Genomic DNA, 18,397 nt, shown 5'->3' with positions numbered 1-18,397 from the left:
TATATATAAACCATCTTTCTAAATATCATATCATTATAAATTCACAAAAAAAAATTAATCTACACAATAAAAGTGCTATGTGCATAAGTAGAGTGCATAAAGAGTGCCAATATGATGTGCTATTAAAGAGGAACTTCAGTCTGCTCACATCATTTGTAATAAAAACATCTTTGCCATTCTGAAGCTTCCCTTCAACCACTTTGCATATTATTTTACCTATACTGTGATTCTGTCTTTGCCAAATATGCTGCAGAAATCTCCCTCCACTGAGTCTGGCTGCAATCATTTTAACTGTGAGCAGCTGAAGCTGCTGCCTGTTCACTTACTGGATTTACACAGACACACACCTCCAGCTCTGCAGCTCTCATTGGCCCTCTTATGACTCACCGCCCCTCCCTTCCTGGCAAACTCTCAGGAGAGTGAAAGAGAGAGCTGTGCATGATGTCATAAGCCTAGGCTTTTTTTCCAGACAAAAAACAGGAAGTGGGTTGTATAAGGTATTTACTGGCAGAAAGAAAAATGTTTTACTATCCAAAGTTAAAACAACAAGGGCAGAGGATTTAATAGATGGAAAGATGAAAAAATGACTGAATTTCCGCTTTAAGTGCAATAAATTAACCACGTTACAAAATTAATATAATTGAAATTATGCTACAACAAATACTATTGATTAAACTTGTGTTCCAGAACATATGAAAATGCTCCCACAGTTCATATAATCTCTCTGCTAAAAGTTAATCTGTGGTTCCAAATGCCCCACATGCAAAGAGATGAAAGAAAGTGTCCTTGTGTAAAATAAATGAATCAAAAGTCCTGTGCATCACCACCGTGCTCAAAACCATCACAATTGGCCGCTTACCAGACAAATTGATCCCAATTAAGGGATCATATGCGCATAAACCGAATCACATGCGAGGGTTGGTTGTCAGCCGGCCTCAAAGGATTAGGATGGATCTGGGCTCATGTCTCTGACAGCGTGTTATAATAAAAGCAATGGAGAGGGCTCATAGTGCATTACCGCATATACCATCATTTATTAAAAACAAAAATGTGCTTACAAATCAGTTGCAGATATACATCGGTAGTGCACTGCCACCTGCAGAATGCTCCGTGCATATTGATGTCATGCTACTGGCTTTTACCCGACGCGTTTCCTCTCAGAAGGCATCAACTGGGAATGGACTGGGAGTACTTCTTTATGCACACATTAACCGCTTCCCGACCAGCCACTGTTGTTATACAGCGGCAGGTCGGCTCTCCTGTGCAAATCGTGGTAGCTGTACGGGAGCGTTCCCGCGGGTCGGGCGAACTCGATGTCTGCCGGCGACCCACGATCGCCTGTTACAGAGGCAGGACGGGTAACTGCCTTTGTAAACAGTGCGATTCCCCGTTCTGACAGGTGACATGACAGAGATCTACTGTTCCCAGTGATTGGGAACAGTGATTTCTGTCATGTTCCAGTGAGCTCATCCCCCCTCCAGTTAGAACACACCTAGGGAACACATTTAACCCCTTGATCGACCCCTAGTGTTAACCCCTTCCCTGCCAGTGACATTTACACAGTAATCAGTGGCATTTTATAGCACTGATCGCTGTATAAATGTCAATGGTCCCGAAAAAGTGTCAAAAGTGTCCGATCTGTCTGACGCAATGTTGCAGTTCTGCTAGAAATCGCAGATCGCTCCCATTACTAGTAAAAAAATTAAAATAATAAGAACGCCATAAATCTATCCCCTATTCAAACCAATCAATATACCTCTATTGCAATTTTTTTCACCAAAAACATGTAGAAGAATATATATCGGCCTAAACTGATGAATAAATTAGTTTTTTTATATTTTTTTTTTGGATATGTATTAAAGTAAAAAAAAATATATATTTTTTAAAATTGTCGCTCTTTGTTTGTTTATATAAAATAAAAATCACAGAGGTAATCAAATACCACCAAAAGAAAGCTCTACTTGTGGGAAAAAAGGGCGTCAATTTTGTTTGAGTACAACTTCGCACGACTGTGCAATTGTCAGTTAAAGCGTCACAGTGCTGTATCGCAAAAAATGGAATGGTCATTAAGGGGGCAAATCCTTCCAGGGCTGAAGTAGTTAATATAAATCTAATGCCCTGTACACATGGTCAAGTTTTCCAACAGAAAATGTGTGATAGGACCTTGTTGTTGGAAAAATTCTGACCATGTGTGGGCACCATCACACATTTTCCATCGGAATTTCCGACACACAAAGTTTGAGAGCTTGCTATAAAATTTTCCGACAACAAAATCCGTTGTCGGAAATTCCAATCGTGTGTACACAAATCCGACGCACAAAGTGCCACGCATGCTCAGAATAAATTAAGAGACGAAAGTTATTGGCTACTGCCCCGTTTATAGTCCCGACGTACGTGTTTTACGTCACCGCGTTCAGAACGATCGGATTTTCTGACAACTTTGTGTGACCGTGTGTATGCAAGACAAGTTTTAGCCAACATCCGTCGGAAAAAACCCTAGGATTTTGTTGTCGGAATGTCCGATCAATGTCCAACCGTGTGTACGGGGCATAACTCATATTTTGGAAAGTCTTTGTAATTGATGACACGGATGTGCTACCTGCTTCAAAGAAATATACTATATTGATAATTCTATATATCGCAAAGTTGTATATATTAGTTCCACCATCCAATCATGTGCACGCAAAGATAATTTTTTTTTGTTTTTAATTTACCTTGCATGTAACTGTATATTCATTGCAAAGTTTTTTGTTTTTTTTTTGTTTTGTTTTTTACAACTTTCACTAAGCTATAGGAACATTCCCTTACAAAGTGAAAAAACTATTTTCCCTTTAGTAAAACAACCCCATTATGTTTTGCATGAATGCAATCAGATTAATATAATAAATTGATTGGCTTTGTTGTGTTACTGCACGTTGCACATAAGGCCTCATTCACACTTCATGTAGCAGGAACATGCAATACCGCTCACTTTTTTGCATGTTTTTTGTGCATTTCCAAACGCGCAAATAGGGCACACCATTCACTTTAAAATGAGAGGAAACCTCAGGCATGAAATATGAACAAAGCATATGCCTGTATAGTGTGTACTTGTCTCAATCCAGAGCACTGAGTGTCGTTTCTGTCTGCATGAGTGACTTCTGACACGTTTTCCTGAAACCATAAGAAAAAAGGTGACAGGGGAGGAATCACCAGCACACAGTCTGTGATTGACAGCCTCAGCTCTGTTCCTGAGTGCTGTGTGAAAGGGGTGTTTCTCTTCCCTCCAATCAGCTCTCACTGAGCTCTGCAAAGTGTAATTTTAGCTCTCCACCTCCCCTCCTACTTTCTGAAATCTCAGACAAGTTTTATATATTCTGCATTTTGAACGGCTGTAGAGAAGAGAAAACTGCAGATAAACAGGTACAACTTATGTAGGAGGATTTGTTTAATCTCTGTGTTTCACCTGAGGCCATTCACTTCACTTGGAATATGTAAGGGTACACCACCACTTTAATACAATACTGTTCACTGAGATGAAATAATCTAGATAAATTGTGTGCTATATCATCACAATCTACCTCTCTCTCTTAATTCCGACAGCTTCGCCTTCAGTTCTCCACTGACTCTCGTGTTCAGAACATGTTTGAGATCCTGCTGGACCCAAACAGCGAAAAAGAAAAACGAGAAAAGGTAAAAAAAATATTTTAGATTTCTTATATTTCTAATATTAACAGCCATTTTTGGAAAACACAGAACCAAAAAAATAACAGCAAATAAAAATAATAATTATAGCAATAAACATTCTATATATTTCATATACATGCTGTAAAGTTCTAAATATGTGGCTTTGTCTATAAAACTGGGCACATTAAATATTTGTTGTGCAATCTCCTTTAAGGCCTGGTTCTGTGCATGTTATGGAAAGGGCCAGGGACTTATTTCTGGTTTTTGGTTCCATAGACTTAAATGGATCAAAAACGTGTATTGAAAAAATGCAAAATGCATCTGAAATATGCAAACTGCAACCTGCATAGGTGTGAATCAGGCCTTAATATTCAAATACTCTTTTTTGCAGGCTCTCAACAATCTAATCGTTCTGGGCAGGGAGGATGCAGGTGCTGAGAGAATTTTCCAGAACAATGGTGTGAACCTTCTAATGGAATTGGTGGCTACCAAAGACCCAGAGCTGATTCTTTCTGCAGTGAGGACCCTTTCTGGCATGTGCACTGGCCACAGGGCAAGAGTAAGTGTATACCTTGTCATTTTCTTCTTATGTAACGTGTAAGGCCTGCCAAACGTTGAATTCCTCATTGTCCATGGTACCTGCATGGGACTTCATTACCTAAAGAAGTTATTTAAAAAAAGAATATCTCCAGCCAAATCCTTTTCGTAAAGTGTTGGGTAAATTAACGGGAAAGGTTAGCACCCACATATTTTTTACTGATCTTTATGGAGAGATTTTCACTTATTTCCTGTCTTATAAACATGTGTCAGAAAGTAATGCCACGTACACACGACCGGACTTTCCTTCAGAATAGACTCCGACGGTCTTTCCGACGGAGTTCTGACGGAGTTCCGCTGAAACGGACTTGCCTACACGCGATCACACCAAAGTCTGATCGTTTAGAACGCGATGACGTACGACGGGACTAGAAAAAGGAAGTTCAATAGCCCGTAGCCAATAGCTGCCCTTGCAACGTTTTTGGTCCGTCGGACTAGCATACAGACGAGCGTTTTTCTGGATAGGAACTGATTCCGTCGGAAAGATTTGAAACATGTTCTATTTCTAGGTCCGTCAGAATTTTAGAAAGAAAAAGTTAGATGAAGCCCACACACGATCTTTCTGCCGGAAAGTCCGGTCGTGTGTATGCGGCATAAGAGAAAATCACCATAGGGACACAGACAACAATCAAAATACAAAGTGGCTAGAGCCCCTTTCAGTATTTTATTGTGTTAGAGATATTTTCTTGCCCTGGTGACAACATTGATATTATGGGAAATCTCCTTATTAAAGTAGAACTTTAGGCAAAACTTTTTTTTCATTTTAGAGTAAGGGAGTTAACCCCTTGTCGGTTTTTTTTTTTCGCTGTCTGTGTCCAATTGTGAAGATTTCCTTTCACTTTCTATCCCATAGCCAAACAGAAAGTGAGAGGAAACCCCTGCAAATTAAGGGAATTCCTTTGGGAACCCCAGGTCACCAGAACTAGTGTTTCCATTTGAAGATTTCCCCTCTATTACTTTTCTGGGGACAACCCATAATCTGAGATTTTCTTCTGCTTTCACTTTCAATGATAATAGTAAACAGGACAAATTGAGAGGGCAAATCTCCCTAACAGGGGCACAGACAGCAATAAAAACCTGATCAGTGTTCTAATCCCTCTCCATTCTATCCAAAACTAAAAAAAAAGTTTTGCCTTTAGTTATACTTAAAGACAGTCTTTAAACTGCAATAAAACATGGCAGATGTTCTAACCCTTCTTTACTATAGCCGGATCTGCAATAGGCTTTTCTAAAGAAATGTACAAAGGGAAATAATTTTTGAAGGTAAAGAAAGGACTCCCTGTAGACGCACATCAATGCAGTCCCTAAAATGAGTAAGTGGCAACCTAAGCCTTGACGTGTTTCGCTCTGCCCCTCGGAGCTTAGTCATGGGAGCTTAGTCATTTAAAAGTGTGTGAATTTTCTTGTTTTTCATTACATATGTTTTGTCCTCAAGGCTACAGCTATCCTACATCTTGTGGGTATCAGTAAAATCTTGAGCATTATGGCAGTTGATAATGAAGAAATTGCTATAGCTACAAGCAACCTGGTACAGAATATTGTAGACTCTCTGACAGGAGAGGATCGAAAGGACCATGGGAAAGAAGAGGCTTTGGTTTTAGGTAAGAGCTCTGGAAAATTTGGATATAAAATGTTGTACGTTCAAGTTGAACCTATATGTTAAATGCAGTTTATGTAATAGGCAATCAAGAGTTGAGGCTGTACTGATAAAAATATGCACAGTGCACAAAACACAGCCTCCTAAACTGGCCATACATGTTACAATCTGAATAAGCTCTGTACACATCTTCTTAAAATGTGTCTAGAGAAAAAAGTGAAGGCCTGTATGAACAATCTTTTCTTTTACTTGAATTTTATTGAGAAGAATTAAGGAAAATGGATACTTACACTTCAATAAGATTATGCAATAGCACAAAGTCAAAAGGAGTTTCTCTCTGAAAGTATTATACGGAAATCAATGATGCAGAAATAGAAATATATCATCTTTTCAACCTGTACTTAGTTAGGGGCCCCTGCACTAGTTGCAAATTGAAAGAAAATTTTACAGTGTGATTGTGACATATTTGGTCAGCCTTAGATTTTTGTGCTAAGAAGCAACAAAGCAGTATTCCCCAACTATTTTGCAATTTTTGCCATTAATTGTCTATACGGGTTTTTGCTTTGCAGTCATAAGATTTTCCACTAAATACAGTATCCTTTATTGTATTATAGTACATACTGGCACACTGTGAACATAGGTATGAATGATTCCACGTCTCCATCTAAATGTTTTGTTACAGACAGCAAGAAGGACCTCCAGATGATCACCACCCACTTGTTGGACATGCTTGTTAGTAAAAAGGTCTCCGGACATGGCAGGGATCAAGCTCTAAATCTGCTTAATAAAAACATCCCCCGCAAAGACCAGAAGATTAAAGACAACACCAAATCTCTATTCGTAGTTGACTCAGGTGACATTAACAATATTTGAAAACTCTCAAAATAACATGTTTTTTTAAAAAAATGCATTATACAATTGATGACACAAATTTATTTTTGCCCCAAATTGCTTTTTTTCATCTTTTTATTTCCCTTTTAGACAGTTGCTATTATCTTGCAACACTTTCATTAAAATAAATGTTAATTTTCCTGTCTTGATTTATATTATTTGTTAAATTCTATACTTCAATTCAGGGCTTAGCAACTTAGATGTAATTCTTAAATTAATGTAATTTTTAAAAAAAAATAGTGAATGAAGGAACAAACACAAAGATAAAAAAAATGCAATATGGGAGCTATTATTTGTTAAATTCTATACTTCAATTCAGGGCTTAGCAACTTAGATGTAATTCTTAAATTAATGTCATTAAAAAAAAATGAGCGAATGAAGGAACAAACACAAAGAAAAAAAAATGCAATATGGGAGCTAGAAATGAGGCTTTGTGTTTCAAAAGAAATTGTAATGACTTTAGGTTTAGTTTAATTTAATTTGTAAAAATTCTTAAACAAAATGTTATATTTCATATAATTTATGTAAATGTTTGTTTTACAAAAAAAAAATGCACCTATGGCAAAGGATTACCACAAAAATGTCCTTTATGGTATGTTTATATCATAATAATAATTTATGTCATAGGTACTTCCGTAGCCTCTATAAAGCCTGTGTGTAGACAATTGTATGAAAGCCATATATTTATTTAACATTCAAAGTATATGCAATCCCCTCTTCTAGCTACTACAAAGGACATTGCCATAGGAAAACAGCGTAGAAAAATGTAAAAGGGAAAATAAATTCAGGTCTTTAAAACACAAAAACAATGAGGTTGTCAGTGATCAGAGCTGTATATATATAAAGCAATACAATTTTTACTGACAGGACTGAAGAAGATATTAAAGATTTTGGGGCAAATCCCAGAATTGCCAAACTGCCTTCCACTCACTGTGAACACCCGTTTAAATGCTTCCATTCTTGTGAATAAGCTATATGATGACATGCGCTTTGACCCCGAAAGAGACAACTTCCGTGTAATATGTGAGGAGTACATAACGTAAGTAATTTAACAATAATTTACAAATTTGAAAAGCCAGTAATTAATGCTACAATGCTCTACCAGGTTAATATAATCCCCATTAAAGAAAATGATCATTAAAATGTAAAGTTTTTTTTTATCTTTGGAAAAAAGAATATAAACGATATTTATATTCTGCACTATTGCCCCTTAACCAATAGTACATGTACAGACAAGTGTACTTTGGCTTTTTATAAACAGATTTGTAGTAACAGTTTCAGTCAGTTTCAGTCTTGGCAAATAATGTACCGTGCTGTATCTAAAATAGATCCAATTAGAGTTATTTGAAAAACATAAAGGTATTGGTCCTTAACATTTTTACATATACAGCCTCCAATGGATTGCCCAATATGTTTCCATACTCCTCTGCAAAACTGTGATCTTCATCATCACCAATCCTATTAGTTACCAGTATGACTTAAAAAAAGTCAGTTAGATGTTTTACTTTGCACAAAGATAGCTGAGAACACAGCATCTGAAAAAAATGTATGTATTATATTATTATAAAATGGCAAATCACAAAATCATTTAAAACATATAATTGGGATCCAGTTACAGACCATGTCAATTCTGACCACACCAACATATCAAATGGCAATACAGGGAAGTGGGAAAACATCCATGTTGAGTGATCTGATTGCTGATTGGTTAGCCCCTCCACGATCACAATCATCAATTAATAATATAATCTAGCAATATTTGAAAAAAAAAAATCAAAGATCTAGGCCTATATCCTCATCATATGGTTTGCTTACACAGGTAGGTATAAATACCTCCATTTAAGAAGCGCATATATAAGAATAAAAATATGTATGGCAAGAACTACTTGTGATGTGAGTAGGCTATACCAGAGGGTACATGTTGCAAATTTCAATGCATTTGAGAACATTTTCTTTACACTGTATATCATCTCTCCATTTTATGTCTTACTGTTTAGCCTCAAGACAAACATTTGTTATTTTTTCTCGCAGTGGTAATTTTGACCCTAAGAATATGGAGAAGAACTTACATGCCATACAAACTGTGTCAGGTATTCTGCAAGGACCATTTGACCTGGGAAACAAATTGCTTGGGCTGCAGGGTGTAATGGAAATGATGGTAGCACTGACAGCATCAGAAAATGAGGTAGACCAGCTGGTTGCAGTGGAAGCTCTTATTCATGCCTCTACAAAGTTTAGCCGTGCCTCCTTCATCATCACTAATGGAGTGTCTATGTTAAAAGACATTTACAAGAAAACAAAGAATGAAAAGATTAAGATCCGTGCTTTGGTGGTGAGTATGCACAATCTGAAATCTTTTATGCTTTCAACACCTCTGATTACTGTGCCTACCATGTGACTACCAAAATTCTGTATCATATATAAGCGTAGGTGCTTGACAGTGAAAGTTTACCGCAAGCTGTTGGTTTAAAATATGACCTCGTAATAATAATGGGTTATTAACCCATTTTGCTAGACCAAAGGCTGTGCAAAACAGGAAAGATGAGAAAAATATTTACTACAAGTTTGAAAATCAATTAAAGGAGAAGTATAGCAAAAGCAATTTTGGCCCTACTTCTCCTATGGATCACTCCTAAGTCACTCACCCAGTCCAGTCTTTGGAAAGATCCCAACTTTAAATAATTACATAGTTACATAGTTAATAAGGTTGAATAAAGACACCAGTCCATCCAGTTCAACCTGAGTGAGTGTGGGTGCGTGTCTACAATTATTCCTATTTATTTAGGGTACCCATATAGCGCCATCAATGTACGCAGCGCTCCACACATACATTGCACACTCACATCGGTCCCTACCCTCAAGGAGCCAACAATCCAAGGTCCCCAACTCCCATTCATATACTAGGGCCAACTTTGGACAGAAGCCAATTAACCTACCAGGGAAACCAATTAGGATCCACTCAAATGCCTGGACCGACAAGCCTCTGAATGCCTGAGCCAGCCACTCCCACCCCCTGCACTGGAGGGGCAGGTCAGAGAGTCGGTGACTGACAGTCACTGGCTCTCTGCAGACTGGATACCGAGAACTTAGCGATCAGTTCTTGCTGTAAAGCTGGCGGGGGACAGCTGCAGCTGAGATCAGTGCGTCAACCATGTGGGTGAATATGGATGTTTATTTTTTTGTGTTCCTAAACTTCTCTTTTAAAAAATTCCTACCTTTATGGGTCAAAAGTAGCATTATGCCAACATAAAATATGGCCTTGATCAGATATAGGCAACTTGGTAAAAATGTCCTAGATCTTTTGTAAAACTGTCACCAGTTGGCTGTGCAGGTCCATGGGTTGCAGTATACTAAGAGGCAGTCATATTAACACTAGATAGGTGCCTGGTTCCTGGATATTTGATAAATTCTCCTTTGAGTGTCTTACTTGTTTTGTATGGCTTTCGATTTTCAGGGTCTTTGCAAACTGGGATCAGCTGGTGGTTCAGACTACGCTTTAAGGCAGTTTGCTGAGGGATCTACAGATAAACTTGCTAAACAATGCAGGAAGTAAGTACCTTATACAATAAAAGCCTTTCACCATTCATGTCTATCACAGCATGCACAAATATACTACTTATGCCCTGTACACACGATAGGATTTTCCAACAACAAATGTTCTATGGGAGCTTGTTGTCGGAAATTCCGACCGTGTAGTCTCCATCAGACATTTTCCGTCGAAATTTCCGACAAACAAAATTTGAGATCTGGATCTCAAATTTTCCGACAACAGAATCTGTTGTCGGAAATTTCTGATCGTGTGTACACATTTCCGACGCACAAAATTCCACGCATGCTCGGAATCAAGCAGAAGATTGAACTTAATTTTTCTCGGCTCGTCGTACGTGTTTTATGTCAACGCATTCTTGACGTTCGGAATTTCCGGCAAGATTTGTGTGACCGTGTGTATGCAAGACAAGTTTGAGCCAACATCCGTCGGAAAAAAATCCACGGTTTTTGTTGTCGGAAAATCCTATCGTGTGTACAGGGCATTACAGTACATATTATATGCTGGCTTTACTTGGTTCCAAAGAAATAATATTACCCAGCAAATAGTTAAGCAGTTTGTTTAAAATCTGTTGTTTATGGAGTGTTTAGTTGTCTTTTCCATTCCCACCTGGAAAGTGACCGGTGTCTCTTTATAGGTGGCTATGTAATCCCAGCATTGACATACAAACAAGAAAGTGGGCAGTCGAAGGCTTGGCTTATCTGACTTTAGATGCTGATGTAAAGGATGATTTTGTTGAAGATGAACAATCTCTGCAGGCCATGTTTGAACTGGCTAAGGTTTGTACAGCCGATGTGTTGAATGCACATGTGTGTTGAATGCACATGCTATTTTTTTTATAATATTAATAATGCTTGCTCTGTACCGTTTAGTTGACATCTCAGCATTTACTCCCACAGACAAGTGACAAGACAGTCTTGTACTCAGTGGCTTCCACTCTGGTCAACTGTACAAACAGTTATGATGTGAAAGAAGTCATTCCTGAGCTGGTACAGCTGGCCAAATTCTCAAAGCAACATGTTCCTGAACAGCACCCAAAGGTAAGTCACCTATTGGAGAAGGGCCAATTATAAAACAGATAATGGGCCATGTTTGGTTATCATTTACACAACTGGGACAACAAATTTTTTTAATTATCTGGTTAAGCACCCATAAAATATTTGGTACCCAGAGTTATGCCACATCTAGGTTAGTACCTGTACAGAATATTTTTATAGCAGCACTTATTGAAATAATGAATTAATAAAATATAACTGAACATCTGAATACACCCTGAAAACATTGTGTTTGAACGTTATTACTTTAATAAGACAAATACTGCAACCTATTCGGTCTTGTCCTGCTGCATAGTATTTGTTCATTTGGCTTGAGAAAACTGTCTATATTATTTTGCATTTATTCGATTTTCTTCTGTTAGGACAAGAAAGACTTTGTGACCAAGCGAGTTAAGAGACTGTTGAAGGCTGATGTGATATCCACCCTTGCTTGCATGTTGAAAGCAGACAGTTCTATCCTTACAGATCAAACAAAAGAGCAGCTAGCCAGGTAATATCACCTAGAACAAAAGTTATCTTTACTGCTAAAGGAAAAATATGAATACTCATTCTCTCCATAGCTCATGTATGTACCCTGTGTTAAATAATTATTAGTAACACAAAGATTTTATATGCATAGTTAAAAAAAAAGACATCTGTTTAAAAACAAATTTATAAAAATTACAAATAAAATTGACCCCAGACTATTATAGTTTACCTTTAAATATATATAATACAATAGCAAGTCACTTGCTATGGGGGCACTCGTGCAGGCTCGCTCCTGAGCATGGCTCAGACCCGCTCCCTGTTCCCACGTCAATGGCTGTGGTTGAGAGCAGCTTTGAGCCAATAAGGAGGGAGAGAGCAAAGAGAGCCTCTGCTCTTGTGCACAGTGCTGGATCTAGATTGAGCTTAGGTAAGTATAAGGAGGGGCTGGGGAGCTGCATGCAGAAGGTTTTTTACCTTAAAGAATAGAATGCATTAAGGTAAAAAGGCCTAAGCCTTTACAACCACCTTAAACAGCACAGAGATCAGAGAATGCAAGATACATTTTTTAGAAGCTGTTTCTGTTAATTTACATTGTACTGTTTCTAGGGTTTTCCTGGCATTGTGTGAAGATCCAAAGGACAGAGGAACTATTGTAGCACAAGGGGGTGGCAAGGTAAAGTTCTTAACAATATCCCTTCTTTATTATTAATCCACAATTATTCATTTGTTAGCTATTCCTAACCAAGAAGGTTTAACAATACCATCCATTGCTCTTTGTGTTGATAGGCCATGATCCCACTGGCTCTGGAAGGTACTGAAGCTGGGAAGACAAAAGCCGCTCATGGTCTTGCCAAAATAGCAGCTATATCTAACCCTGACATTGCATTCCCAGGAGAAAGGGTATGTATTTTATTAGATCAAATGCCTACAGCTATCCTCCTAACCTTGACTGCTGAGGTCAAATTACTATTCAGCCTCACCATACAGAGGTACAAGTGGAGAGCTTTAAGCCTTATTCACACAGGTGTACCAATCCATACCCCTGTCCAAAGGGGCTGTCTTTTCCTGTATGGGATGCACAGGTGTTCCATGCAGACCTGTGCAGGCAGAAAATCTGTGACATGCAGCTGGCTGCATGGACCTGTACATATATATCTTCATGTGCATCTAGGAATCTACATCCACGCATGTCTGATGCATGGATAAGGACACAGACTGCATTCTGATCTGTGCTTCAAACCGCATGCGCATGAAGATCTGTGCATTCAACCGCAAGTCATTGATTTGATCAGACTGCAGGCACAGGTCTGCACAGAAGACAGCCCCTTTGCACAGATGTATGGACTGATATGCCTGTGTGAATGGGGCCATGGTGTTTACTAGGGTGCACTGAAAAGGACTAAACAAGCTGTAAACATACTCCACAAGCAAAATTACAGGCAATTTTCACCTGTAAATGAATCTGTATAGATAAACATTATTATACACATTATCATTTTGTAAGTTGCCAACTTGCCACAATGTATTTAACCAGCAAAATAGTAATGTAAGGGTTCTTTGCGATAAGGACTGTACAAGCACAGAATAGTCTTCCACAAGAGCAGGCTCTAGCCAGTTCAATAGAATGCTTTAAGAATGGACTGGGTAATGCTTCTGAATGCAAAAAATATCAATGTCTACTAATAGTTATAATAATAATAGTTATAATAAATGACGCTGTAGATTGTTGATCCAGGGATCAAATGTTATTTTTCTCCACCCCCAAGTTTTATTTTCCGTGGACCATGCTATATAAGTGCCATCCTTTGAATTAACTGGGTTTTTAAGATGATTTTTTAAATTAAATCTGTGTGCTTAGATTAAAAACAATGGGTTCTTTTAACCTACCTGTAACTATTCTTTCTTTCAAGATAAAGAAGCTTTGAAACAGTTTATTCTTGGATAAGAAAATGCTACCACATATATATATGTTTTGGAGACTGCTCTTTATAAGCATTTTGGTATACTTCCAGGTATATGAAGTGGTACGTCCCCTGGTCAGTCTTCTAAACACAGAGAAAGATGGTATGCAGAACTATGAAGCACTTTTAGGCCTGACCAACCTTGCTGGGAAAAGTGACAAATTAAGGTTTGTTTTATGTTCACACGATAAATATAAATCTTTACATTTTCCCCACACTACATGCCATATAAATTCCTTTCAATTTAAAGAAGTGGTTCAGGTCACTATGTTTAATACCAGCTGATGGTACTACCGTATATGTTCTCAGAGGTGTCAACCATTGGCTATAGAGAATGGCCTGGCATTTGGGTCTAGACGATACAACAAAAGATGCTGCAGGGATTGGTTTAAGATTAATGCTGCATACATGCGGTCGGAATTTCTGACAACAAATGTTCAATGTGAGCTTGTTGTCGGAAATTTCGACCGTGTGTAGGCTCCATCGGACATTTGTTGTCGAAATTTCCGACAGCAAAAATTTGAGAGCTGGATCTCAAATTTTCCGACAACAAAATCCATTGGCGTAAATTCAGATCGCGTGTACACAATTCCGACGCACAAAATTCCATGTATGCTTGGAATCAAGCAGAAGAGCCGCACTGGGTATTGAACTTAATTTTTCTCGGCTCATCGTATGTGTTGCACATCACCGCGTTCTTGGTGATCGGAATTTCCGACAACATTTGTGCGACCGTGTGTATGCAAGACAAGTTTGAGCCAACATCCGTCGGAAATAAATCCAGAATTTTCTTGTCGGAATCTCCGGTCCTCTGTACGCGGCATAAGAGTTAGGAGAAGGTAGGGTTAGGGCCAACTTGTGTTAAGGTAAGTGTCAGGACATTTTATTTCTACCTGTTTGCAGCCATGCACAGCCCACACCAAGAACTATCAGTTCCACATTCCTGGTGCTGAAAACCTACATACTATATCCTACATGAATGCCCCTTGGGAAGTTCCCTTAAGGAGTTATCAAAGTACAAAGTATGTTCAGTATGAGGTTTGTTACTTGATTGTTAAAGACAATAAAAAATACATCATTTCATCACTGTTGGAAACTAAAACTGGTATTTGGCCCCAGAAGCAACTATTGTTCCTTTAATTTAGATTACAGAATGAGCACTGTTGTGCTAGTTGTTAAAAAACTTCTCACTTCACAAGCAGTAAATGGTGGACAATTTAAAATGCTCAAAATGATGAAAGTGAAATTGTTGATAAAGGCCGAAAAGGAATGCTTTACATATTTAAGTGATGTTTTTCAAATGTGTCTCGTAAAGGAAAAAAATCATAAAGGAGAAGGCCCTTGCTGACATAGAGAATTATATGTTTGAGAATCATGAACAGATCCGACAAGCTGCCACCGAATGCATGTGCAACTTGGCAGTAAACAAAGAGGTAAGTGAGCCATACAGTACTTGCTTTGGTACCAGCTAGGGCAATAATTGTTTCATGAGGTTTTTACCTTTGTGTAGATGGAGATTTGTTCCATTTATGGGAAAGTACCTACAAAAGACAAGGGATATTATTGTGGGCTAACAAGACAATATTAAAGTCAGTTTAACATATTTTAAAATTTAATGTTGTAGTTACAGATGTTGTCTTTGTGAGCCTTTACTAATTATCATACTATTTTTAGTCAATTCACTTACAACTGTAACTTAAATATTAATATATTTCAAAATACTTGGCTTATATTGCTTAATGCATCTACATTCGGCTTTATATGCACCAATAATAACACATAGTCATCGGGTTAGAATGCAGCTATCGATACACAAACGTATTAACAATAAAGTGATTGTAAATGCTTGTTTTTTTTAACAAACATGCTATACTTGCCTCCTCTGTGCAGTTGGTTTTGCACAGAGCAACCTGAATCCTCCTCTTCTCGGGTCCCTCTTCACTGCTCTTAGCCCCTCAGCCAGCAGCTTGCTACAGGGGGCACCCAAGCCGAGTCAGAGCTCCGTGAATCCATTCAGACCCTGAGCCCCGACCTGGCCCCGCCCCCTCTCTCCCCTGATTGGCTGACTGACTTTGATTGAGCCAATGGTGCCACTGCTCTGTCTCAGCCAATCAGGAGGAGTGTCCTGGATGGCCGAGGAGATCGTGGACATTGCTGGAGAGAGAAGGGGCTCAGGTAGGTAATTAGGGGGGTGTTGGGGAGGCTGCTACACACAGAAGGATTTTTATCTTAGGCCCCTTTCACACTGGGGCGGTGTGCAGGCGTTATTGCGCTACAAATAGCGCCTGCAAACTGACCTAAAACTGCCGCTGCTGTTTCTCCAGTGTGAAAGCCCGAGGGCTTTCACACTGAAGCGGTGCGCTGGCAGGAGAGAAAAAAAAACTCCTGCAAACAGTATCTTTGGATCGGTGAAGGAGCGGTGTATTCACCGCTCCTTCACCGCTCCTGCAAATTGAAATCAATGGGGCAGCGCAGCTATACCGCAGCTGTACCGCCGCTGTAGCGGTGCTATGCGAGCGGATTTAACCCTTTTTCGGCCGCTTGCGGGGGTTAAAACCGCACCGCTAGCGGCCGGACACCACCGCTAAAACGACGGTAAAGTGGCGCTAAAAATAGCGCCGTTTTACCGCCGACGCCCCCACCGCTCCAGTGTGAAAGGGGCCTTAATGCATAGAATGCATTAAGATAAAAAAACCTTCTGCCTTTACAACTCCTATAACCGCTTGCTGACCGGCTCACACTGATATACGTCGGCAGAAGGGCATGTACAGGCAGATTAACGTACCTGTACGTTGCCCTTTGAGAAGCGGTTTGCGGGCGCGCGTGCCCGCCGCGTCATTTGAGAGTGTGATTGCGGGTCCCGCAGACTTGATGTCCGCGGGGTTACCCGCAATCGTCTCATGGAGAGGAAGAAGGGGAAATGCTAATGTAAACAAGCATTTCCCCGTTCTGCCTAGTGACAGGACACTGATCACAGCTCCCTGTAATTGGGAGCGGTGATCAGTACACATAGCCCCTCCCCCCACAGTTTGAATCACACCCTAGGACACACTTAACCCCTACAGCGCCACCTAGTGGTTAACCCCTTCACTGCCAGTCACATTTACACAGTAATCAATGAATTTTTAATTGCACTGATCGCTGTATAAATGTGAATGGTTCCAAAATCGTGCCAAAAGTGTCAGATCTGTCCGCCATAATGTCTCAGTCACGATAAAAATCGCTGATCGCCGCCATTACTTGTAAAAAAAAAAAATTATTAAAAAAAATGCTATAAAACTAAATCAATAACCTATTTTGTAGGCCCTATAACTTTTGCGCAAACCAATCAATAAACGCTTATTGCGTTTTTTTTTTACCAAAAATATGTAGAAGAATACATATCAGCCTAAACTGAGGAAAAAACATTTTTTAATATATTTTTGGGGGATATTTATTATAGCAAAAAGTAAAAAATAATGCGTTTTTTCAAAATTGTCACAATTTTTTTGTTTTTTTGTTGGACGTCAATTTTGTTTGGGAGCCATGTCGCACGACCGCGCAATTGTCAGTTAAAGCGATGCAGTGCCGAATTGCAAAAAGTGCTCTGGGCAGCCAAATGGTCGGGGGCTTAAGTGGTTAAGCAAAATTCTAAGCCTCATTATTAAGTATGCCTTTTGGTTCTGGTCAGTCATTCTGTCTGCATTCTTCAGATGTGCAGACATCATATCTACTCTGTGCACTGTGTGGGATACCTAAATAGAATTAAAAAAAAAAAGGTTTATTAGCTACAAGTAGATGCCCACACTAGTCCACCTTGTTTAAAGTGATACTAAAGACACACGGTTTAATTTAAATTGTCCCTTCTATTTCTATATATGGATGATGGCACTATAATTATTTTAATAAAAAAAAAATCTAAGTAGCTTTTTCCCAATCAATATACAGCAGTTACATGACCCAGCTCTTTCCCAGCATGTCTGCAGGGAAACATAAGCAGGGGGAGCTTCTAGTCCTCTGCTGCAGGTCACATGTTAAAAAAAAAACAAAAAAAACAGCCTTTGGAATACGGAGTAAAAATACATAATACCAATATACTGTTTTAAATTGTCATACAAATATATATTTAAAATCAAATCTTTATTATTTTTTGTCAATAACATGATGTGGCCAGATTTCTGCCAGTCACAGTGTCATGCCACTCCAGCGCGTATCTTAAAAAAAGAGGGAGGCGAAGCCACCATTAAGCTACATGCAATATCCCACCCCCATTGTGTTTAGCTGGTTAGTGGGCAAGAAGGAGGAAGGGGGGAGTGGGCTGTAATTTACCACTGTGTATAAGCTCACATGTGTGACCCTATAGTCGCATGGGATGCTCAGATGTAATAGAGAGGAAATTCTCAGCATAGAAACTCACTGAAAACTGAGCATGTGCAGAGGTGCTAACGCTGCTCTGTAAAATCTCTAGCTGAACTGTGGAAATGAACAGAAGGTGGAAATAGAGAACAGCAGTATCAACCAGTTTTTGCAGAATACAGAAAACGAATCTCATAGTGACTGACTGAGTATGAACAGCATGTAATACACCATTTATTGATAGTTTTTATGGTGTGGGTTTAGTGACACTTTAAATGCC

At 39.0% G+C, this 18,397-nt stretch overlaps 1 protein-coding gene across 1 annotated transcript in view; it reads left to right on the top strand.

Annotated features, from left to right (window-relative positions):
* Positions 1-18,397, top strand: part of UNC45B (unc-45 myosin chaperone B) — a 36,649-nt gene that overhangs the window by 10,195 nt on the left and 8,057 nt on the right. Inside the window, exons 5-18 of the mRNA XM_073615229.1 lie at positions 3,583-3,672; positions 4,058-4,225; positions 5,699-5,864; positions 6,543-6,713; positions 7,619-7,790; positions 8,783-9,083; positions 10,206-10,300; positions 10,936-11,077; positions 11,198-11,338; positions 11,716-11,843; positions 12,428-12,494; positions 12,608-12,721; positions 13,834-13,949; positions 15,098-15,215. Of these exons, the coding sequence (XP_073471330.1) occupies positions 3,583-3,672; positions 4,058-4,225; positions 5,699-5,864; positions 6,543-6,713; positions 7,619-7,790; positions 8,783-9,083; positions 10,206-10,300; positions 10,936-11,077; positions 11,198-11,338; positions 11,716-11,843; positions 12,428-12,494; positions 12,608-12,721; positions 13,834-13,949; positions 15,098-15,215 (1,989 nt within the window). The remainder of the gene's footprint in view (positions 1-3,582; positions 3,673-4,057; positions 4,226-5,698; positions 5,865-6,542; positions 6,714-7,618; positions 7,791-8,782; positions 9,084-10,205; positions 10,301-10,935; positions 11,078-11,197; positions 11,339-11,715; positions 11,844-12,427; positions 12,495-12,607; positions 12,722-13,833; positions 13,950-15,097; positions 15,216-18,397) is intronic.

The sequence above is a fragment of the Aquarana catesbeiana genome, linkage group LG02 (assembly GCF_042186555.1).
Source record: "Aquarana catesbeiana isolate 2022-GZ linkage group LG02, ASM4218655v1, whole genome shotgun sequence".
Classification (NCBI taxonomy): domain Eukaryota; kingdom Metazoa; phylum Chordata; class Amphibia; order Anura; family Ranidae; genus Aquarana; species Aquarana catesbeiana.
Note: the sequence above shows the minus strand (reverse complement) of the source record. Positions and strands in the feature narration are given on the sequence as shown.